General features: G+C 39.1%; 1 protein-coding gene across 2 annotated transcripts in view; it reads right to left on the bottom strand.

Annotated features, from left to right (window-relative positions):
- Window positions 1-22532, bottom strand: part of CDC14A (cell division cycle 14A) — a 59031-nt gene extending 36499 nt beyond the window's left edge. Inside the window, exons 1-5 of one of the 2 annotated variants that reach the window (XM_084290729.1) lie at window positions 22200-22532; window positions 21958-22048; window positions 11875-11950; window positions 5538-5630; window positions 1166-1245 (exon numbers count right to left, since the gene is read on the bottom strand). In XM_084290729.1, coding sequence (XP_084146855.1) covers window positions 1166-1245; window positions 5538-5630; window positions 11875-11950; window positions 21958-22048; window positions 22200-22305 — 446 coding nt within the window. In that variant the 5' untranslated portion in view covers window positions 22306-22532. The remainder of the gene's footprint in view (window positions 1-1165; window positions 1246-5537; window positions 5631-11874; window positions 11951-21957; window positions 22049-22199) is intronic. The other variant, XM_084290730.1, reaches the window with a different exon arrangement.
- Window positions 22533-23724: the final 1192 nt, after the last annotated feature.

Raw genomic sequence — 23724 nt, 5'->3', positions numbered from 1 at the left:
AGGTGTAGAAAACTATACACTAACTTAAATCATCATTCCTGTATTTTATATAGAATTCATAGATGTTAAACAAAAAGACACTGACATGTTCATAAGAGGTCATCTTTTTATGCATTTTATGAAGTATTTTTTTTAATTAGCTTAAAAATTAAGTATATCAATAACCTCACATAGCTACCAATGATCAGATCAATCTATAAACTCTCTACTGACAACAGCAATCACTGATAGGATACTGTTCTTTAAAATGTATTCATTGGCTTAAGATTTTATGGTTAAACTGGTGTTGACATATAAATCTATCATCCCTATCTAAATCTATTACCCTGCACAAACCACTAGAGATAAACAGATCTTCCTTTGTTGAGTGGCTGTAGAATCAAATGAAGCGTTTGATAAAGACAAGGTAGCTCCGCATTTACAAATGCATCAGCTGACAGTGAGCACTACTTGCTAATTGCTGACTCCCCTAGAAAAGTGGATCTTGACCTTCTTGCAGTTGTCCTATGAGATATTGCCTGTATTTGCATAATAGCATGAGGCACTTTTACTTGTAAAGCACAATGACATTTCATGGCTCACACGACAAAAAAAAATCTCAAAGTCTTTTACACAGACATAATAGCTAAATGCCCTCAGATCTCGGCCTCAATACTACCTTGCTATAGAGAATATGGTCAGATAGTTAAAATTAGCTGTTCATTGAAAACAGAAAGGCAAAATAGCTTAATTTGAACTTCTATAGTTATTCTGTAAAGCAGAAAATATAACAGAAAACAAAACAAAAACTTTCATTCACTTAAGTCTGGTTAGGTATTAAGTAATATTAAAGGTAAGAATGACTTCCAAATAGTAAATCATGATATATCATAAAGAAAAGTTTTAATTGCTAAACCACGCACATGCTAACAAGTATTTTCTAAACCTGAAAGTTTGCAAGATTGATTTTGGTTTTAAGATGGCCAATCTAAATAGTTTCATTATTCCAACACAGCGCAAGTGATTCTACCAGAAGTCATTTCTTTTTCTGTATATCAGCCATTTTGAAATAATGTCTGTATCAGACATGAAACCATTTTCTGGGAAGGGAGAAGAATCTGAAATAAAAAGTATGTTTAGCAAATTCCAAAAGCAAAAGTTAGACCCATTTTTCATGTTCACATACCTAAACGGAAGATACGGCGGATTAGTTCCAGACGAAAGTGTCCTGTACACTTCCTCTGGTGTTTTCTTTAAGTATATTACCTAAAGCAGGGGAGAGAAGAGAATGAAGATGGAGGGAAAATAAAAAAATAACCTGCCCTGATCCTGAAAAGTCGTTACCCATTTATATGCTTCCCTCAAACCACTACTCTTCCAAATATTCCATACTCCTTTACAAGCAGCTCATAGGCCATCTGCAGACCAGAGAAGACAAACCTACATAACACAAAAGCTTCAGAAATCAACAAAAAACAAAATAAACTGGGATTTTTATCCCAGTTTATATCCCAGTTTATATTTATATATTTCTATGTTATCTGTGACGGTAAGTAGTCATCTATACTAGGAGTACTCTGCCCAACTTCAGATGATTCAACAGAAGTACTATGGTAGCAGCTGACAAAGGAAACATTTCTCCATCAAAGCTCAGTTGAAACTTTCTATACATGAACATTTTCCGATTCCCAGTTGTCAGTATCAAACTACCCATTAGCAAACAAGATGTCCAATTCAGCAAGCTGAACCTGTGACTATGAGAGCAGCCTCTAGTTAACACAGCACACTAAGCCAAGGCTTATTCTGATATCACTGAAGGCCAGCAGTTCCACTGGCTTAACATCACAGTAAGAAATAAGGAGACACCACCTTGTTGCACTTCAAATCCTATTTGTGCAGTACAACTGCTCCTAAAGTAAAACCAGCTTTGAATTTGTGTTATGTGCATTATTTATAGATACCTCAGCCAGTTTGGAGTGACACATTTTGCATGTGCAAATGTTTTGTGAACAAAGCAGCACAGCTTTCCTATCTGTTACTATCCAACTCACCTTACAGACAGCACCTACATGGCTACTCCTTCATTCTGTGCACATTTTACTGCTGAATACTGAGCACCAATGATTGTTTTCTTAACCAAGACAAAGGTCCTGATCTAAAAGCTTTAACGCTCAACTTCAGACCTTAAATACATTGGAACAGAAGTAAGTGGTGGTCACTCCCAGAATCTCTGCAAGTTGCTTTATGCCTGGAGTTGTATCAAGGTAGTGGAATTCTCAGTACTCTGTAAGATGTCAAAACGGTAGGTAGATTTGCTTGCTTTTCTTACTCAAGCATGGACAAGGGAGACAGAAAAGGGAAAAAAAACCTGTTTTGCTTTAGTCTGAAAAAACTCTGTGGTGATGCAGTGAAAAGAAGGTCCAAGTTCATCTTTGTCCAACTATCACAGATTTCACTACTTTGAACTACTACTGTAACTCTGGGCCAAAACCCTCTACGTAAACTAATATACTTTCAAAAGATCAATGCAAAATAATAATAGCTGTTTTGTGTTTTTCCCCCTGTAAAGCCACTTTTAATTCTCTTCAAGAGAGATTTTATAATAGGTTCATCCCCTGTTCCCACCGCGTCACTTCTCTTAATGCACATCATACAGGGGCACTGCTATCTGTAAAAAACAGTCTGAAATATTACAAGTTTTCTAGCATTTTTTTTCCCCTTTGATATGTCCATTCTTATGTTCTGAACTTCCTGAATAATCATGCAATTAAAGAAAAAGCTCTTCTCTATTGGGACATATTCCTGCTAGGCACATTATGTGTAGCAATACTGGCCACACGCACACTGCCAAGAAAATGTATGATGTATGTTCCAAAGCGCTTAGGAAACAAAAAGGGTATTTTGCAAGTCCACCTTAGCATTCATCCACTATAATTACAAATACAATTTCATTTCATCTTGTTCACACCCCCAACATACATTTTCAAATTAAAAGCGTATGAACAGATCTATTCTATTGCTGTTAAGTTATCACAAGAATTCTGTGAGGCAAATGTAAAGCAATTTGAGGTGTTGTTTGAAACTGCAAAGAAGCTGTACGTGGTGCAATAGCTGAAAAGCCTTTGTACTTGCTGACCTTCCAAGGGAGGGATTACTGACTTGAGCAGTACTGGGATGTGCTTAGATTAATAGAGAATGAACCCATAAAGCTGCAGGCTCAGAAATCTATTTTATATTCTTACATTATGAAAAAAAATCCTGCAGGCAAGTGATTGAACGTGCTTTAGTAGTTCACTATTACTCAGTCTCACTTGCTTTGATAACACTTAAGACCCAAAAAACTCAACAGCTTTTCCCTTGCACTAGCATTACAGAAGTCTAATAAAAGCTATTGGTACCAAAATACACACAAAGTAATCATGAGAAAGCAATACGACCAGCCCATCTGCTGTCTACAGGGAAAAGGAAAGAGAGCTTAGTGGATCTCTTTTCAGAGCTTGTCACAGTAAGTATTGTGTTTCACCAAGACTACTCAAAGTCAGATTTTGGTCCACTAATCAAGCTCTGATCTTAGAATTGCAAGATGCCTACTGCTTGCCAGCTCTAAGGATACAGACTAGTATTACTCCTATTCTTCTCCCAGAGTGAACTATTAGATACTGGAGAACACAAACAAGTTGGGGCCTTTTTTTTTCCCCACCCCAACCAGAAGAGAAACGTAATGAATACCTTAACGTTATGCAAAGTGGCATCTGTCCCCCGCTCCACCCCCCAACTCATCCATACATTATTAGACATGAGAATATGCACCCTCCTTCATGATTTTGCAAAGAATGTGCTCTTTAATGACAAGTGGGGAGTTCTTGTCGTCCCTTCTGACTTCACAGAACATTCTGTGTAGTAGTCCCAGCAATTTAGGAGAAATCCTGAACTTCTCTGTAAGATCAGCAAAATCTTCATGTTCTTCTATTCCTGTTTTAAACGTTTGTTGTTGTTTTAACCTTAGTTTTATGACAAATGTAATCCTTGCAGAATTCTTCAGAGCAAGGATATGAATTTAGCAACTGGACATGATTAACTAAATACATTGAAAATCCATTACAAAAATTAAAATTTAGAAAATGAATCATTCTGAGATGCAATTTACAAACCGGTAAGCTGTTGTGAATCAAGTTTTAAGCTCTCTCAGACTCATGACTCTTACTAAAATATTTTAATAGCTATTCGGGTGTTTCAGTTCAACTTGTCTAAGAAGCTGTTTAAGTGAACAGTCTAAGTTGCATAATCATTACTGGAAACCCATTCCTAAAACATGATCCACTATTTTCCACGTTTCATTTTACACTTAATATTTTAGCACCAGGAAAAATAAAGCAAGCTTTCTCAATTAACTTTCACATATTGGTAGAGTTCAAAGCTGTGGAACTTTCTGTCTCAAAAAGCTTATGAAATTGAGGACAAGACACAAATGCAAAAGCACTTGAATAAAATAATTCATCATCAAACAGTATGATCAAGTTGTCAAATACAAAATGTTCTTTTCATTGAAGATCATGACTAGATTCCTTCAGGTCAGAAACTTCCCTACCATGTAGCTCATGAGTGTACAACTAATGCATGTAACTGAATACAGCATCTAGAGGTAAAACACTCTAATGTTATTTCCCAAATTAATATGCCTGGATTACAAAAGTTAAGCTTCTGTAGTTTAAAAAAAAAAAAAAAAAAAAAACAGACTATTGTAATTATAATCAGATTATTATAATCATAAATTACTTTTCGGAAAAATATTGATTTTATGAATTTATTGGCATTATTATTGATCACCATAGAAGAATATGATTGAACTTCCATAGGAGGAATACACACATATAGAGAAAAATTTTGGGATGAAATGTTAAAGTAATAGATACCTTTGTGCAAACTGTTTTCCAATGTCACACTAAACTGAAATAAATTAGAAAGTGACTATGCTGCATATACATTGTTTATAGTTAATGGATGCTTTTTTGCATTGGTAGCACTGTATTAGTAAAGAATTACTCTTTGTACAGAGTATCTTCTAATAATCAAAAGATATTTACAATATCTGCTAGTCTTTGACAGCAGAGTATCATATGCAGATGTAGACCACTTGCACATGCTAGCAATTAAGAGCTATAAGCAGCTTAACACAGGCTAAGCTAGCGTTACACGTGCCTGTAGTTGTGGCACACGAGTTTACCTTATCATACACATAAGCTACCTTCTCTCACGTGTGATGAGCCACCGGATACCTACTATAGAGTACGTACACAGCCACATCATGGTTCACACACTACGTGCTCCCTCCCCCCGAATACGTTCCAAAGCCACCCCCCGTACTGTAAATGGAGTTAAGTGACAAAGAAAAGGCCTCTCTAGAACTCATCCAGCAGAGTTTTCAAAGATGGCTTATAAAAGAACCCAATGACAATCTGTCTAGCCCCCTAAGGGAACATCCCTTGGGATGCTATTTGACACAAAAGAGATGTTTCTTAAGGAAGGTTAGAAGTATCCATGCAATAATTAGTACTTACGGCATATGCACCTATTAGAAAAGCTGCATTTGCTCGTTTCCTCTGGTCAAAACTGGTATAGTAAACTATCTTCTTTCTTGACAGACTGAAGTACTGTTAAAAAATAAAAATAATTTTTAAAAACCACCATACTTACTGAGAGAAGAATACAATTTTAAAACAATTTAAGTAGTCACTTCTAGTAAACTGACAAGTCAAAGAATTCCTATAGAGTCTTTTGAAATTAAAGGAGAAAAAGTTCCTGGTGGCATGAACTATCTTCTTACAATGCAGATAAGAGTGCAGGGAAGCATTCGCTGTTCCATAGTAAATATATTGGTTTTGCTGTGCTACTTTATTCTATAAAAGGCAGTTGAATCAACACATTCAATATAAGATACTATACTTTTTTTTTTCCTAAATATCCAAACAATACCTTATGAATGCTGTTCAAAATCATTGAAATTGTCAGACTCTCATGTGTGTTAAATCTCTTTAGCATACTAAACACATTCTACAGAGAAGACAGTCAATTTCTTTTAAAAAAGCAGTTAAACAACCCTCATCCTCTATACTACCTAAAAACGGGGTTACAGACAACATACTTTGACAGGTTTAATAACGAGAGTTTATAAAAATATTGTGCAAGTGAAAAGCCTAAAAAAAAAAAAGTTAGGTACAGACATAACTTGTTAGTCTTGCAATTCTTCTTTATTTGGGAAGAAAAGAAGTCTCTGTCAGCATCCTGCAAACAAAACTCCCATTGAAAACAAGACCAAGAAGGAGCAGAAAAGAATAATCAGGACAATCTGCAGCAAAGCTATTTAAAGCTGAAGAGAAAATTGTCACTTAAAAATGGCAAGCTAGACAGTTTATTGCAATTTTTATTTTTCTTTATTAATTTTATTACATTAATTTTATTACATTACTTTATTAATTTTATTATACTTTGAAACCTTGTCACATATGCTTTTCCTTATAGTCTTCTATGGTTCTGTTACAGTTTGAGGAAGTCATCAACAGATACACCAGATTCTGCTTCTAAATACTTAAAGGGTATTTTTATTTTTAAAAGTTGCACAACATTTTATGAACTGCCCGTGTTCCAGTGTTGCTGTTACCCAACTTCAGTATTTCAAATCCTATTTGACAGTTTACTTTCTTTTCCTTCTTTTGACATTTGGGGGTTGGAGGTAGGGTAACTGCGGCAGGACTGTTTTATTCATTTAATTAGTGCCACTATATTTCACTTCCATACATTCATAAACATTGAATATCATCTTAAATCTTGTTGCGAATTCTAGGACTGCTTTCACTGCAGAAACAAACTTTGCACCCAAAAAAACAATAGCTAAAAAAAAAACAATAGCTGATAAACTCAGGAGAAACGTGATATACGCATCACAGTGAGCTTTTTACTCCCACCCTTCACGGTGCCTTTAATTAGCAGCTCTAACTGTACGTTCCAAGCTGGTTTTATTACCCACAACTTCCAGAGGTGGATACAGCATGAGAGCTAATGCCAGTGTGTGCATCTAAATAGGACTACAGGTGCTGAGAGGGATAATTGCCATTGATTGGAAGATATCATGTCTTGAGATCAACAGCAACATCTCTCAGAGTATATACAAACATACAGGGTATAAGCAGTTATTTAATTAGTGAAGCTTTCAATTATTATTAAAACTTGTCAAAATTTTAAGATCCCTCCTTTCTTCCCCCTCCTCAATTTTTTAATTTTAGTGTTCTCTAACTGCAGTTCCGCCCATGATATGTGGGTGGGATAAGATTACAGTAGTTATGCAACAGTGACAGAACTTCAATTATAACTTGTTGACTACTACTTTTTTAAAGCAAAGTTCTTCGTAACAGTTTACAGCTCACCTGAAATACCACTTGAAACTGCAAAAAGCACAGGCTGCTAGCTAGCAGGAGTTCTATTTAACAATACCACATCTCATGTTTTATTTTACTGAACAGACTTTTTTTTTTTTTTTTTTGCCATATAGGTATATCAGGTCAGACCAATTCTGAAACACTTATGTACCAGCACAATCCAGAGCGGTAGCCCACCTTAAATGCTCCCAGAACATTTAAATGAAAGCAGTGTAGCATTTTAACAGCTTCAATTTCAAAAAGCAATTTCATAATCTTTATGAACCATATAGATCATATGGAATATTTAATTATTTTTTTTAGTCCTGGCTAAAGCTTTAGCACAACATTGAAAACTGAGGCTACTGAATGGCTTACAGCATAGCAAGCAGAGGAGAATTGCATCAGAATAGAACGAACCACTATTTTTGTTTGCACATGGGTTAACGAAAATCAAAGTTTACAGCAAAAGCTTGCTGAAGTGACTTATTGCTCGAAGTGCAAGCATGCGTGATTGCTTCTCTTAACGTGAACAAATTCGCAACTCAATTACACTTTCAGTATTAATACTAGGTTACATAAACTAGCTTAGTATTGTTAAACATACTAGCTTAGTATTATTAAACAAACATGCTGGTTTTTCAAACGCATTTAGTAGGCTAAGTCTAGTCCTTTGGCTAGGTTCAATAAGTGCTAGGACACTTATCATTTTTTTTTAATTTTTTATTTTTAAGAAACAGCTCCAGAGCTCCACCTGAATGTAGAGCTTTTGTTTCCTCAGGTACTGCAGAAGGAAACAAAAATGTTTCAACAACGAATTTCTCCATATGAGTTGTCTATAGAATAGCTATAGTTAAAAGATGATATAGTAATACAGTTGCAAAACACCTTTTACTTTTAAAAGATTAAAATACTTGTATTGTGAAGCACTAAAGATATTCTTCTTTACCAACAAGAAAATTTCTGTAGCACTCACACATCACTAGAACATAAAATGAAACAGAATTCATCTTGTTAAGATGCATCCCAGAGGAATAAACTGAAAGACAGGCTTTTGAAATAAAAGCAGAGGTTACAGAGAAGCATGGAAGTTTGTTGTTGTTTTTTTTTTTTTTTTAAGGTGATGAAAAAACTCATTGGTGCATGATAGGACTCCAGAACATATTTTTTCACTTTAAAATTATTTTAATTTTATAAAAAGATGAATTTTTGCTTCTTGAAAACCTCAAGAGAGATTTACATGCACAGAAATTGACAACAAGCCTAGAAGGTGCTTCTGTGGACAATTACTAGATTAATACCTATTTAGAATCACCAGATCACCATGTTACTGTACAGTAATTTAGTTAATGGAGATAGTTTAATATACTTGCATTGTTCAGCAAGAAATTACTGCAATGTGTTTAATAAAGCTGGATAAATGTAAACACTGTTTACGTATACACTAAAATATACGTGTGTAACGGTGAATGTAACGCTTGCAAACTGGGCGTGAAAAAATCACATATTAAAAAATGTCTCTCTGACTTGCCTCATAACCTAAGCTGTCCTGAAGGAGACGTTTGTAATTACTACAGTTCCATGTATATGACAAGCAGGTTATTTATACTGAAAACAAAAAACAAAACCCAGAACCCTCTGCAATTTCACAACACAGTTAGTATATGAGAACTGTTAACCCCACAGTTCATAACCCTGCCCAAACCTTCCCTGCCTTTGATCTTCCATAATTCATATCATTTTTGTCAGCAACTTTCCCTCTAATTACCCACTTCTAAATTTATTGAGGTTTTATAAGGTTATATGTGCATGAAACCCAGTAGTTTTTCAAATTGTTTTATGAAATTGGACATTTAAATCAAAGAAAAAATAAATTTGATAATTGAATTGTAATTTCTTAGTCAAGCATTTTTCCCAAACAGGATTCAATGAACAAGTAGGAAGATCGCATGTCCAAGCATTTTTTCTTGCTGTTGACTCAGCTAGTCAAGATCATCTCCATAGCAATCAGCAAAACATTACAAACAATGTCAGTAAGGTTTTCCTGTAAAGCATAACTTTAGTACTTTACCTCTAGCTTTCTCAGCAAAATTGATATTTGAATAAATCCTTCAGTATTTCTGAACAGAACTATTCACAATTTTTAAAGTGAGTCAGCATAAAGTTATGATAGTTTACTTTAAAATGCTGGTCTGCCATAGAGTACATTTCAAACAGCGATGCCTTTCGCTCCTTACCTGCTTCCTTCTTCTTCCAAAAAGGAGAGGTGGAAGCAGAAAACTGCCTCCTCTGTGGTTAATCCCTCTCCCAAAAAAGAAATAGAAACAGCTAAAAGATTTGTGGGGTTTTGTTTTTTAAATGAGATCTTATTACATTTTTCCTGTTTCTACTCATATAAGTTTTAAACTTAAGAAAAGCCTTCCAAGTCTTAAATTCCTTTTGTGATACCATGGCCACACAAAAATTATAACATGTAGTGCATATTTTTTTGTGCCACACTTCTTTTAAAAACTTTTCATAAGAAAAGTACACACAGCGTATACCCAACCAGGTACATACCAAATCATAGCTGGAGTCATCTGGGCTTAAGCACTGTGATTGCCTCAGGGTCCCGAGAGTGTTGCAATATAGCAACAGCAACTATCCAACAGCAGAGGTTGGATTTCCAGAGGATTATAAACCACAGTGTCTTAACTTCCTATGATCAGCCACTGTTTGTGCTGGTCCCAGAGCACGGTTACCTTTAATGCAAGTGTATGCAAGCAGCAGGTTGCCAAACAGGACTCTTTCTCCCAGTTCAATAGGCACTTCCCATCCAAAAAAACATCGATCACAGGCTGCCCACATGTCACCCTGGTGCCCCATGAGAATTACCATACTTCTGCTGCAACAGTTGCCCACTGCATCAATGCCTTGCCAGCAGGTAAGTCACAGGTCACAAACTTCTGTCTTATACACACACTAGTTCAGGCCTCATGTGGGAGAAGTCCCTGCAGGGAGGCTTGTGAAGGACAGACATGAGAAAGTGAGAGGTAGAAGAGCAGAAAGAGTAGAAACTGAGAAACTCAACTAGCAAAGCTGAGCAATAGTCTTTTGTAGCTAGATCTACAGTACAAATCAGTTGCATGCTTAGCCTTAGGATTAGGTCTTTCAAGTCTACTTACCCACTGCAGATAGTATGTAAGTTAGGACAGAGTCTGGCATGTATTTTAACTATCAGAGAAGCAAAGTTCATATTAGCAGGTACTGGCCTATCTCAGACATAGTGCCAATTAGGCAGGCTGAAATCTATTCATGCAAGAGTTTCTACACTACTCGGGTGGTATTCCAAGCTTCGGCTGTTTGATTTCAGGTATTACTTACGAGTGGTTGCACTCTCAGGTTACCCTTCTCTATTATACATTAGAGAGTTTAAGTTAACCTATTTGGAATTCCTCTATGGTAAGGTAGCAGCAATAAACAGCACCTCTTTTCCAGGTGATCTGCATGAGATTTCTGTTCCGTTCTTGCCAATCTGTACTCTTCATCTTGTACTGTGAGTTGTTTTTTGTTGTTGTTTTTTTCCCCCAAAATATGAAAGTTACATTAAAATAACATTAAGGTTTACTAAGCCAACTCTGCAAATATCAGAGCTACTCATTCAGTTTCAATTTGGCTCCCTTGTATATTTTTTCAATTACAATATATTACCTTTGATACGATTTTAGACAACTACTTCATAGAGACAGGACAAACACTTTGCAGTCAAAATAAAAGCTACCATGGAGGAAGATAGCTAAGTTTTCTATTTCAACTGCAGAACAACTTGAAATTGTCTTAAATCTACAATCCTTATTTGGAAGCAGGAGAATAAGAGGGCTTCTATAAAGGAATTGATAGCAGTGACACCTCTGCAAGGTGTCACTACAGAAAAAAAAAAAAAAAAGAACATGTTATGTGTAAAAGACCTTTCTGTAACACTTATTACAAGCAACATTTTATTGAACTGAAAGATTTCAAAGTTTTAATTTTTTGATTGAGTGAGATTTAAATAGTGTGATTTTGGAGTCTGTTTTATTCTTGTTCAAGGGGGTCAGGGATAGGGAGTTGTTTGTTTTAATATTTTTTGTGGGGGTTGTTTTTCGGGGGAATAGTTGTTTTGTTTGTTTTTGAGTTATTCATACTAACATACCAACTCATTCGCTGCAAACCCATGAAGTATCCGTATAACCAGACTGTTTCTTGTTACTATTTTGTCATGAAACGAAGGTTATGAAAAATGGTGAACCACTCATCAGTAGCTCACCCACTAAGCAACAATCAGGGCATATTCCTTCTTCCATTCTTCAGAGGGAAAAGAATTCAGAACAAAGAAGAGCCTTAAAGCTTAGTTGCAACTATCTAGATAATGAGAACCTAATAATTGCTTTCAAACTGAGTAATAGGTTTTAGCTGAGTTTCAAAGCACAAGAATATAGGAACATTGTTTTTAAACGAAGCTTACCTTTAATTTCTTATTTAGTTTACAGCAATATCTGTATAACATTGCCAAATTTAAAGGTCCAAAATCTGCATAGAAACTGGGAGAAAAGAACAAAAATGTGTTATTTATACAAAGTGCTAAGCAAGTTTCAGCATGCATGTTGTTGATAGTTAAAACTGTTAAAGAGTAACTTTTGGGGAATACGAAGTAAACAATATACATATGGCACTAGATAAAACCCTATATAGGTTCATTTAAGAGGAAAATAGTAACAGTTAATTTGAAAGCATATGTAGCTTCAGTTTAAGGTGCTGCAGTAACCACCTTTTCCATTATACGCGCACACACTAACTCTCACCATATCCAGTCCGGGTTTGGCCAAGACTACAGACAAGGAGAGTAGAGGACTTCAAGACGTGCTCTACTCTCCTTTTAGCCATGCTGCTCTCATTCTAGATATGTCCTCATCTCAATCAGCTATAGCGCCTGTATCATTAGATGCTATGAAGAATAAGCAGAATTTTACGGCTTAGAGGAAATTGTATTTAATAATGTCCAATCTTAGTATCTCTCTGAAATTGAAATCTATTTCCTTTTATTCCATCCTCCATTATTCCAGAGACTACATATTATACATATACCCTTTACAGAGAATGTGTTTCCTTTTTGACACCTAGTCCTCTCATCTCTAAGCTCCCTCAATTTATTACTTAATTACTGTTTTTTCATTGTTCTTCTTCTTTTCTTCTAGATTTTCCTCAAAAATTCTCATTACCCCTGAAGCAGCAACTGCTGCCTTTTGGATAAGAGATAATAGCAACAGGCCAAACAGAAAAAATATTGCAAAATAAAAGTTCCCTGTAGGAATTCACAGTGCTTTTCATAGCTAACCCTAAGAGCTATACTTTTGAAGCTTAACACTTTATTGACATCCCCCATACATATCCTCTCAAACAAAAAAAGACCAAGCCCAGTGAAAAAGAGACAATTGTATTAGCCTGATTGCCGTTCAGAAGGAGCAGCCAGCCTGCCACACCAGTGTTATTTCGGTATCATCTACTGTACAACATCAAATAATAGTATAAGTGCTTGTTAAAATTCAGTTCATCCCCTTCAGTACAAAACATTAGGACATAATGCTTAAATACAGAAGCTCATTAGCTGGGTCAAAGACTAAGCTGTCCAACTCAGGACTTTATTTGTAGGTTGCATGGAAGTTAAGTGAAAATTTCAGGGGCAATAAAGCAGTGACTGACTTGAGATTCTACATCTTTTCTAAGATAAGACTGCCAGATATGGTCAACAGTTACAGGTACTTTTAAAAAATATTCTCTGTTAAGTTTTTAATTGAGATGAAATGAAGCACGACATATAGTTCCTATAACACTGCCCTGATCAGCCTAATGATAAATGAACTGTGTATTCAGCTATAATGCACTGAAAACCTAAAGCCATGCTGCTTTAGGATAATAAATTTTCATTACTAATTATTTGCTATAAGTACAGCAATATGAACTCACATAATCTACTTTTACCTTTCAGCAAGATTAAGCTCAAACAGGAACATAGGAAAAACACATGAAAATTAATTTACAAATCAATTTATACACGACAGACAAATTACTTACTGTTTTGATGGAGGCAAGAAAAAGATACGTTTATTCAGTCAATCCATGAAGTAACAGGGTATTTTTACAAAATAGACCTATTCAGATTCTCTCAGGAGCCAAGCTAGAGTTAACTTAAATTTACTACTTCTCCATTATTTACTACTAAGTACACTGTGCTTTTCTTAATACAGTAAAAAAAAAAAAAAAAAAAAAAAAAAAAAAAAAAAAAAGAGTAGCAGTACTGAACGCCCTGGTATTATTACCACTATTTAAAACACAATCAGGAAGAGAGGGTATTTTTGGTGAGTGGTGCGCCACTGCTACCCATACACCAAAAAGAACCACTGTCAGCTCCCAGTTCATTTGCCCAGCACCACCTAGGCAGTATAAACAAGCTGACTTCACTGATAACACTGTTGTTGCGGTTGCATGAGGGAAAAAGTTTATTTCCTACACAAATAATTTTATTTTTTTATACTAACTTTGTTAAATTTGAATAAGCTTGAATGTCTATAATGGAGCTAAGTGACACAAGTGTTTCGCAATTCTTGAAATCAAACAGTCCTGAAAGGTAACAAAACTCGGTACTGAAGTCAATGAACTGTGTTCCACAACCCCCTTCTTCTATCCTTAAAACTAAATACAATTTCTGATAAATTTTAACAGAAGAGTTCAGTCTTATCCACTCTTACTACTTTTAGTATAAAAGGCCATTTTTTCCTTGAATTCAAGACACTTGATCCTACTCAGACAGAGGATTTTCTTCTTAAGAACAGAATTTTGAGAGAGTGAGATATAAGTGGAGGATGGGAAACTGGGATGGAATAGCGATGAGGAGAAACAGCACACCAACTCATCCGTTAAGTTAAGGAATTTTATCTGATAAAAGTTAAAGATAAAAATACAATAAATCAAGTCTGATTAGTGATAGTCACTGGTAACAATCTATGCAATATTAGTTCATTTATATTTCTTTTATGGGTAATAGATCCATTGTATCCAGACGTATCTATGTTTCTGTAAGCATTTGAATGCGGTAAGACATTGGGATGTCTCTGAAGCTTCAGCCAGTTAAGACAGAGTCATTTGCTACGGAGGTGGGAACCAGATATGAGAACAGAAGGCAAGTATAGTATTAATCTACACTTAATTATATTTTGTTTTAATCAAATACCTTGATGATAGCTTAAATTATTCTTCCCCCTCATCCCATGGAAACTTACTATCCTTACACTTCTCCAACCATGTAGCGGTAAAACCCACAAATATACTATATGAATATTTAAACACTTTACTTCATAAATGCTAACATAATGCTACTTGGGAGCAGTAGCATAGATTTCTTGTGTCTGTGTTCTCCTTAGAATCAACTCCTAGATCCACCCCTTCTTATCAGTTCTTACAGGAGATATTTGAGTTATTTGGTTACCCAGGAACTGCTATTCACCTGGAAAGGCCAGCCCAAATGAGCACATCAGTTCACTCTGGCATGCCAGTACATTCTTCCAAGGAATTTAATCATGAAAAAAAAACATTGTCTAGAACTCTTTGGGACAGTAACCTGTTCCTGATTGCAGTTCTGTGCAAGGCCACATGAAGGTGCCACCAGTTAGGTCACGCCTCAGGCACCTCTGCTGCATGCTACTTCTTACTGTGTATTTGCACAGGGCTGACCCTAGCACAGCAGCAGCGTGATAAGCAGCTTTCTGATCCTGAAGTATTGGACGGAGCCTGGTAATGGTCAGTGAAGCCAGACAGTCTTCGAAACGAACTGATAACCTCCATATTAACATCACAATCAACTTACTTATGGCCAAGGTATCAAGTTATCTTTCAAAGATAAATTGAACTGCTTGTATTTTACCCTAGAAAGCTAATAGTGAACACAAACTTTTTGCCCTGTAAATGAATGTAGCAGAGCAGTAGTTTTATATTGCCGCTCACACATTCTGTGATACAGCAACATCAGTACAGATGAAAGGACAGGAGATTGCTGCTAGAAGATCTATTTCACGATTCTTTTCTCCATGCCAGCTCAGTGTAAGTTCAGTGTTACTGCACCTGAACACGAGGGTGCGTGCACACTCTGGCATCCAGTAGCAGGCACTCCCAACAGTCTGAACATGGCTCAAACCCTAATTATCATAGGGGAAAAATAATAGGACAGATCCACAAAGTCAGTCCTAACAGGGCAATAATGCTCAGAGGGGATGATGTTACTTGCATGGCAGCTTAGCCAGTTTTTGAGTTGGTAACTTGAGAACAGGGACACAGCTCAGCGATTGCAATCACTTACTGGAGCATGCTCACCAGAACTGGAGCAGTGACTTTCTGTAAGAAGCTTGCTTTCTTGGACACGAGCAACTGTGTTACAGGTTTTTCCTACCAAAGAAGAGCAGCTCTAATTGGCTTTTATTCAAACCAAAAATTTAACTCTAAGGACTTTAAGAACTAGCAGAAATGTCATTTCCTAAATACAGGACTACACTAATTTGTAAGCATGGTAGAAAGATCCTGATTCTTGTTTAGCTTACTATTAAAGTTAAATAGTGAGACTAAAATAGAACGAGGGAGATATACATGTATATATGCATATCCACTTGCTTTTCTCTCCCCCTTTCCTCGCCTGCAGTACTAGAACATTCAGGCAACTGCCCTGCCAGCTCTTCTTTGCTCCCACTGAGTAGCACAAGAACCAGCCGCCGGCTAAGAGGCCACCTGCGTGCTACAGATAAAGGCTCCAAGCCCTGAGCTGAACACGCCTAAGTGCAGCAGTTTCTGGATGACAGCCAAAAGGATTAATCCACATATTCAGGACAGCCTAACTCTGCCCGTCAGGAAATCTTACTTATTCTGTTTCTTTCTCCTCCCATTACTTTTTCCCGAAGTGTGTTGTACCTTCCCTCTTCCCAGGTGCACAAAGGTGGGATCCCAATAGCACAAGCTGCCTGCTCTAACCCCACCAGTTCCAGTAAGGGGTAAATCGCTGGCAGCTTTATCTGGGCCAAGGCACAATCCCTAATGCTTAATACTACTTAAGGATCACACGCTTCTGAATGACAAAGGAAGATACAGTGAATACCTGGAAGTGATATAAACACCCCACTGCTTGCATCTGAATGCAGGAATAATGCCGAGGGTCTGGATTATGCAGAACACCAGGTACTCAGTCTATTTCCCCTTCATTGTTCCAAATCCTCCTCAAGATACTGGCTCTTCAAAATCCAAGAAGAGATCACAGCACCAAGTTACAGATAATTAAATAGCTACTCCAGATGCACGTGCTTTTCATACAATGCTCCTTGATGCAAAGAACATAGGATCAGCGAAGAGCTTCTTGCAGAGTTTGACCATAGAAGATTCTTCAGATTATGTTAGAAACCTACTCTCTACAGACAATAAAAGCCTTCTTAACAGAGGCCAGGACTTTTCATCAGTTTTCTATATTAAGCTGTACTCTTGTCCAATAGGAAACTGAAGTCTAGAAAAAAAAAAGTTATTTACTCCAGCCCCACTTGCTGCAAACAAACAACAAAATATCTTCAATGCTTTTGACAGTTTATTTTGTCTTCTCCGTGGGAATCACAAAATCACAGAATGGCTGGGAGGGACCTCTGGAAGTCATCTGGTCCAAACCCCTGCTCAAGCAGGGACACCTACAGCAGGTTTTGAAATCTCCAAGGAGGGAAAATCCACAACATCTCTGGGCAACCTGTTCCAGTGCTCCACCACCCAAACAGCAAAGAAGGGCTTCATGCTGTTCAGATGGAACCTCTCGTGGCCCTGTTGGCGTCCACTGCCTCTTATCCCAGCACTGGACACCACTGAGAAAAGCCCAGCTCTGTCCCTTTTGCACCCTCCTTTCAGGAGTTTATGGACTTGGATAAGATCCCCCCAAACCTCCTCTTCTCCAGGAGGAACAGCCCCAGCTCTCTCAGCCTCTCCTCACAGGAGAGGTGCTCCCATCCCTTGAGCCTCTTGGTGAAATGAAGACATGCTTGCATATGAAATTTAATTTGTACTGGAGAGAGCAACCCAGGTGTTGGCAGCACTTTGCAAGTTTCAAATATAAAGGTATGCCATTAATTCACAACCTAGGCAAAAGTTGATATTCCCAGATCTTCTCATTTTCTTGTTTGCATTGAATTTAATCCCTTGATTTAAGACAGAAAACAACAAAGCTACAGTACTATTCTTAATAGTCACTTGTAAGAATTAGATGTAAAAAGCTGATGTTAGCATAATGAAGTTTTTCTGTTCCGTATGTAAATTCATATTGATAACGAGTTAGGAAGTTCCTTAAATTAAGTATTGTTTTGGGTTTTGTGGACTTCAACTTATTAAGTTATATTGGTCATTTGATAGTGAAGTTCAACTTTTCATAGGCTTCTGACATGAACAAGGAACTCCCTGTTCTCCGTGTGAAGTGACAGGTCTGTTTGTTGTAACAAGGCTAAGTTTAAGTTTTCTCTTCTCCTTTCAACTGATATAAGCCACAGAAGGCTAGCGAAGTTCAGGTTTCCTATGCAAGTACCGTTACTGGATAGCCATAGAAAAGAAGCATTTTCCACCAGTCAAATTAACCCTTACTCTTACCACAGGAAAGAGAAACTGCTTCTTTGCATAAACACATCCTACAAGTCAAAGTACAAAGATTACTCATTAAATGACGTTTTAGCTTTAAGTCTTACTTTATGGCTGCTCAAACCAAAAAATGTGTGTAACATAAAGACTGCTGGGAAGTGGGCAAGTAACACACTAAAATTTTCAACCCACGGTATAAGACATTGGACGTACAGACAATGTCATATTATTCCTTTTCAAGCTGATCACAAAGTTTCAGACTGGACCTGCAAATGCTGTTTATACAAAAGATTTGAAGTTAGAAGAAATAACCCAATAAAAACATAATGGCTTATGCAAACTGCCAGCACAGTTTACCAAGATGCTATTCCAGTTTCTAATGAACTTTTATTTCTGTTTTCTGAGAATTTACACAACAATAAAAAGGACATAAAAAGTTGCTTTGATAAAAACATGTGAAAGCCAAGTTAACCAGTCAAGTGTAATATTCCTAACCCAGATCTGTTTACTGAAAGGTGAAGCATGAAAGACACTATTCTTAGAGAATAAAAAGCTTCTTACTCTTGCCTAACTCACTAATTGAGGTCTTGCCAAGCAAGGCTTGTGTATTTGCCAAACAACAGTTTTCATCAAACTGGATAATTTCTCATCAACTCCATTTTCCTGATGTAGTAGTTACCTGTGCTATATTACTCTGAAATACTGCATTTTCCTGTAAGTAGTAATGCAGACTTCCTCGGGAGGGACCTCAGAGTTTCAGAGAGAGACTGACAAAATCTTACTGAAATAGAATAACTGGGAATAAAATCTTAACAATTCAGAGTTGCATCAACTCATTCAGGTTTCTCGTTCCCTTACCCGAGGAATTTGCATACCCGCTCTTCCCTAGCATGATAGGTTCAAGGTTAAATTGCAGCACATTAACTGCAGCAGTGACAGTTCTGAGAGTTCCTTGTCAGCCAATGTTTGAGATGTTCCTAGGTGCATTTAAGTCCTTTTAGAAATTCAAAAAAGTATGAATGTTTAAGTAAGACCGTGTTATGAATTTATTAAAACAGTTGACAACTTCAAGTGAAAACCGAAAGCTAAAGTACTCAAGATTACATAACCACATTTGGGGTATAATCTAGTGATAAATCACGTGATAAAACACAAGAGCAAGTCAGCATTCAGCAGATCAAAGCTTCCAAAACCATGAAGTTCAGTGCTAGTGCTCTTTTCTTTAATGAATCGCATATAGTTTACACTGTTCCCTTCTGTCTCATCAAGATTGAGGAAAGGAGGTGAAAAAAAGGAAGTGAGGCAGGAAGGAAGTTGATTACTACGTGATCCAGTAATATGCTCTTTATAATCAGACTAACAAACCCATACCCACATATTCCTGAGGTTTTTAGATCACATGTTGCTTCAGAGAAAGCAAACTGCCCCCAGTAAAGGCAGCTAAGGAAATTTAACACTTCATGCTTGGGAGCTATTGCTGAAGATAATAGAAAAACAGCCCAAAGAAAAGCAGTGTACTTCCATGCACAGTGAAATACCTGTCTAGTCACTAGTATGATGCACCTTAACATGCGTCATATTTGACGCAGTAACATGCATCTTAAGTCAATAATTGGTTGTGCTAACAAAGTCATTTCACAGCTGTTGAGGATTTTGCATCTGGATGAACGTCTACCCACATAACAACTTGAACAAATCTCCTACTCACATAACAAATCTCTTCCACACAGCAATTTGAACAACTCATTTGATTAAAAAGCAGAAGTGGACAAGAAACGTTGATTGGGAAGAACAGCACAGGCAGGCCATTTTGACTCTAGAAAACACTGTTCTGAGCTACAGCTCTTCAAAGCTTACTTCCAAATATTCATTTATTTTTTTTTAATCACTTAAATATTTCTATTCTCTTCCTCAGAAAGGCTGCATTTTTAAGAAAGCTAGCAGGAAATCTGATTTGGTGTATGAAGTTATACTCTGGTGTATGAAGTTATACTGCTTTAAACAACTCCTGATGTTAGGGCCTGTCCTTACTGTGTAGCCTGTGAAACAAAACAGACAAATATAATCAAATTGATAGACACAACTGGGAAACTACAGGGAAATGCTGATTCTACTAAGAACTATCAGATTTGCATTCTCTCTCTCACTTTGCCCCTAGCTTTCCAATTTCAGAAAGATACTGACAAAACTACAAACCTGTAACCCTACCGACTTTTACTTCCTCAAAAACACAAATTTCCTTAAAGATGGGAGTGAGAAGAGGGAAGAAAACTTGAAATCAGATATGGTTTTACTACCAACTATTGCATAACTGATAGTGAAGCATGCTGCGTTACAAGTATCAACAGAAAGCTTAGCACTGTTTCTCTAGGAGAGCTAGGTTACTATACAGGATGCATTCACACCACCCAGCAACTGCCACTTAGTTTCTATTTCTTATTAAGTTTTACTATTGGAGAACACAACAGGAGGAGTACCGTTACTGTATCAAACATGGGGGATACCTTTAAAAAGGTGCCAATAGATTAGGAACTATGGATTCAGAAAAAATACCACAAATTAGATGTCCAGATTCTTTAGATGTGCCCTAGAAGATAAAGGAAATGTGACTTCCTTCCGTTAAGTTGTAAATATACATGATATTATTATACATTCTGGTGTGTGGTTAATTGACACATGGATTAAGGAATATATTTATTTAGTTTCCTTCAGTGATTGTTACAGAAAATATTTGCAATCCAAACAGTAAATTACAAAAGTTAACTTTGAAGAAGAATCATCAGGAACTCCTTTAGAAGGCTGAAGACAATGAAGAGTCAGAAACGTGCGTAGAAAATAAACCCCAGTACTGTAAGATTTGCATAGAAGATAAGCTAGAAACAAAGGATGATTAGCTTACACCTGCACAGAAGCAGCACTGAGGTCACTGGCGTAGGATGCAATTGATGCTCATACGTTTTTCAACACATGGGGAAAAAAAAAAAAAAAGTTACGTTTAAAGATATGACTAGAACTTTTTCTTGTTCCACTAGAAAAGTTTCGGTACTGCAGCAACCCTTTGTCAAGCAGCTATAGCTGCCATCATGCAAGGAGCAGCTGAGCTGGGAACACAGCGTACAGTGACACCTCTGTAACCACAGCACAGGGCTATTACTTTATTTGTTCCGTGTAATTATTTCATGTCTCTTCGAAGTACTCTAACTGCGCTCAGTTTAACTGTTGCCCTTCTACACGCTGTCAGAACCTTCCAAGCTCACGAGGCTTTAACTTCACCGAATACTTCCTCTGCTGCTCTAAAGCTCCAAAAGCCAACAGGAAGTGCTGTACCAAAACCCTTAAAATAAGTTGCAGATGTTCTTCAAAAGAAGATTTAAGCTCTGCATTCTGTGATTCTGTGTGAAAGGGGGTCACTTAATACGCTCGATAAAGGAAAACACGCAGCAAAAAACTTTTGTGTAGCATGAAAGACGTTTAGACGTAGAGCTTAGGGATATGGTTTAGTGGGGACTGTTAGCGTTAGGTCAGAGGTTGGACTCAATGATCTTGAGGTCTCTTCCAACCTAGAAATTCTGTGATCTGTGAATATATGGGAGCCTTCTATTAAAGACACTGTTTATAAGGTGTAATTAATCTAAGAGATCTTTTCCACCTTATAAAGCAATCTTACAAAGCTCAACTATTTTACCCTAGGCCAACTACAATTTAACTGCTTTTGTGAGCTTTTAAATATATATATATATCTGTTTTAAACAAAACAAAGCTAAACTAGCTTCAGACGGGTTACACACACGCTCAGGCTAACTTACACCAAGCCTTCACCGAGGTAGCTGGCGGGGGGTGGCGGCACCCCACGGAAAGCCTGAGAAGCGCTCCCCCCGGCACCCACGGGGCAGCAGACGGCAGCACTTACTTCTCGTAGAGCAGCTCCTCGTCCGTGCAGAAGTAGTGGGTGTTCACCGTGCTCTTGGGCTTGCTGCGCAGGGTGGCGAAGTACAGCCGGTCTGAAACACAGGCGGGGGCTGCGCTAGGACCGGACCCCGCGGCGGGGGCGGGGGTGGGGATGGGGATGGGGCAGGGGGGGTCCCGGCACGGCCGGGGGGCAGGGGAGGGCACCCCGCGAGCAGGGGGCAGCCCGGGGGGGGCCGCGCTCACCTCTGAGGATCTCGGCGGCTCCCCCCAGCAGCTCGGCGGCGGCCGCCGGCGGCTCCATCTTAAAGAGGGCGCGGAGCAGCGAGGCGCGGGGCGGCTCCGAGCTCATGGCGGCCCCGGGCGGCGCCGGGACGCGTTGGCTGCGAGGGGGCCGCCTGCCCGCGGGGGCCGCCAAGCCGCATAGGAACCGGGGCGGAGGCGAGGAGCGGCTCCGGGACGCGGCGGGCGGGAGGGGAGGGAGGGGAGGGGAGGGAGGGGGGGGGGGGGAGAGCGCCCGTGGGGACCGCGGCTCCGCTCCGCCCCCCGCCCGGGGCCGCCCCCGGATGAGGAGGCAGCGGGCGGTTACCAGGCGACCGGCGGCGCGCTGGCAACAGCGGCTCGGGGCCTTTGTCCGCGCCGGCCCCGGGCGCCCCGCGGCGCCTCCTCCTCCGCCGCCTGCCCCGGGGCTGCCGCCGCGGAACGGCCCCGTGGGGCGGGGCGGGGCGGAACCGGGGCCGCCGCCGCCCTGCCCGGGCTGGGGCGTTCGGTGGCGGGGGTCCCGGCCCCGCTCCGCCGTCCGGCCTGATGGACGGGCAGCCCCGCCAATCCGAAGCCGCCCTGCCAGCCCTCCGGCCAATGAGCTGAGGAGACGGCCGCTCCCGGGCACGCCCCCCGAGCGGGTCTCGCCCCGGCGGCGCCGCCTTCCCGCCAGCGGCCGCGCCCTCGGCGCTGAGGGGAGCGGGGGGCGCCCGGGGGCAGGGGACCCGGACCCGGGGCTCGGGCACGGCCCGGAGCTCCCCAGGCGCTAGGGTGAGCCGAGGGCGCTCCCCGAGAAGTTACCGAGGGGTTAAGCAGCGGGGAAGCGTCCCACGTGCGCTGCCAGGGCTGTGGTAACGCGGCCAGAAGGCACCCGCGGCTCCCTGCGTAATGGGGAAAGGCTGGGCTCGGAAAAGCCGAGTTAGGCTGGTGGCTGCAATTAGCCTCCCGACAAAGAAACAGAAGCATTAAAAGCATTAAAACTGCCTTTCTTCCACCCACCCCTTCCGAAAGGACTTGTAAGTGCCAAATAGAGCAGGCTGCTCGCCTCCTTCTCACACCTAATCAAGAAAAGGGTAACAAAAGTGAGGTGATCTGTTAAAAAAATGATGCTATTCCTCCCCAGAGGAGGAAAAAAAAAGTTGAAATACCTTAGAAAGACGTAATAATGCAATATGCAGCTCTGAGGTCCACGTTATCATCCCCATCTTCTCATAACCTAACCTCAAATCACACCCAGTTCATGTACTGAATTCTCGTGTGCTTGCAGATGAGGCTAAACTGGGGTGTAAAACGCTTTTGTCTCTTCTGTTTTTAGTCTAGTGTCATAAGCACAGGATGATACTGAAGAACTTTAAAAGTGCTGAAGTGAAAACACTTTTTCAAGTAATTGTTTTTGTAGCTGCTTATTTATTTTTGGTATCAGTTTGAATTATTTTGTACCTGCATTCTTCCATTGTTCTTTTCCTTTTTTTTTTTTTTTTTTTTTAATATAGCTCCAGAACTAATATTC

Source organism: Netta rufina, assembly GCF_964035555.1.
Source record: "Netta rufina genome assembly, chromosome: 8".
In the NCBI taxonomy this organism is placed as follows: Eukaryota; Metazoa; Chordata; class Aves; order Anseriformes; family Anatidae; genus Netta; species Netta rufina.
Note: the sequence above shows the minus strand (reverse complement) of the source record. Positions and strands in the feature narration are given on the sequence as shown.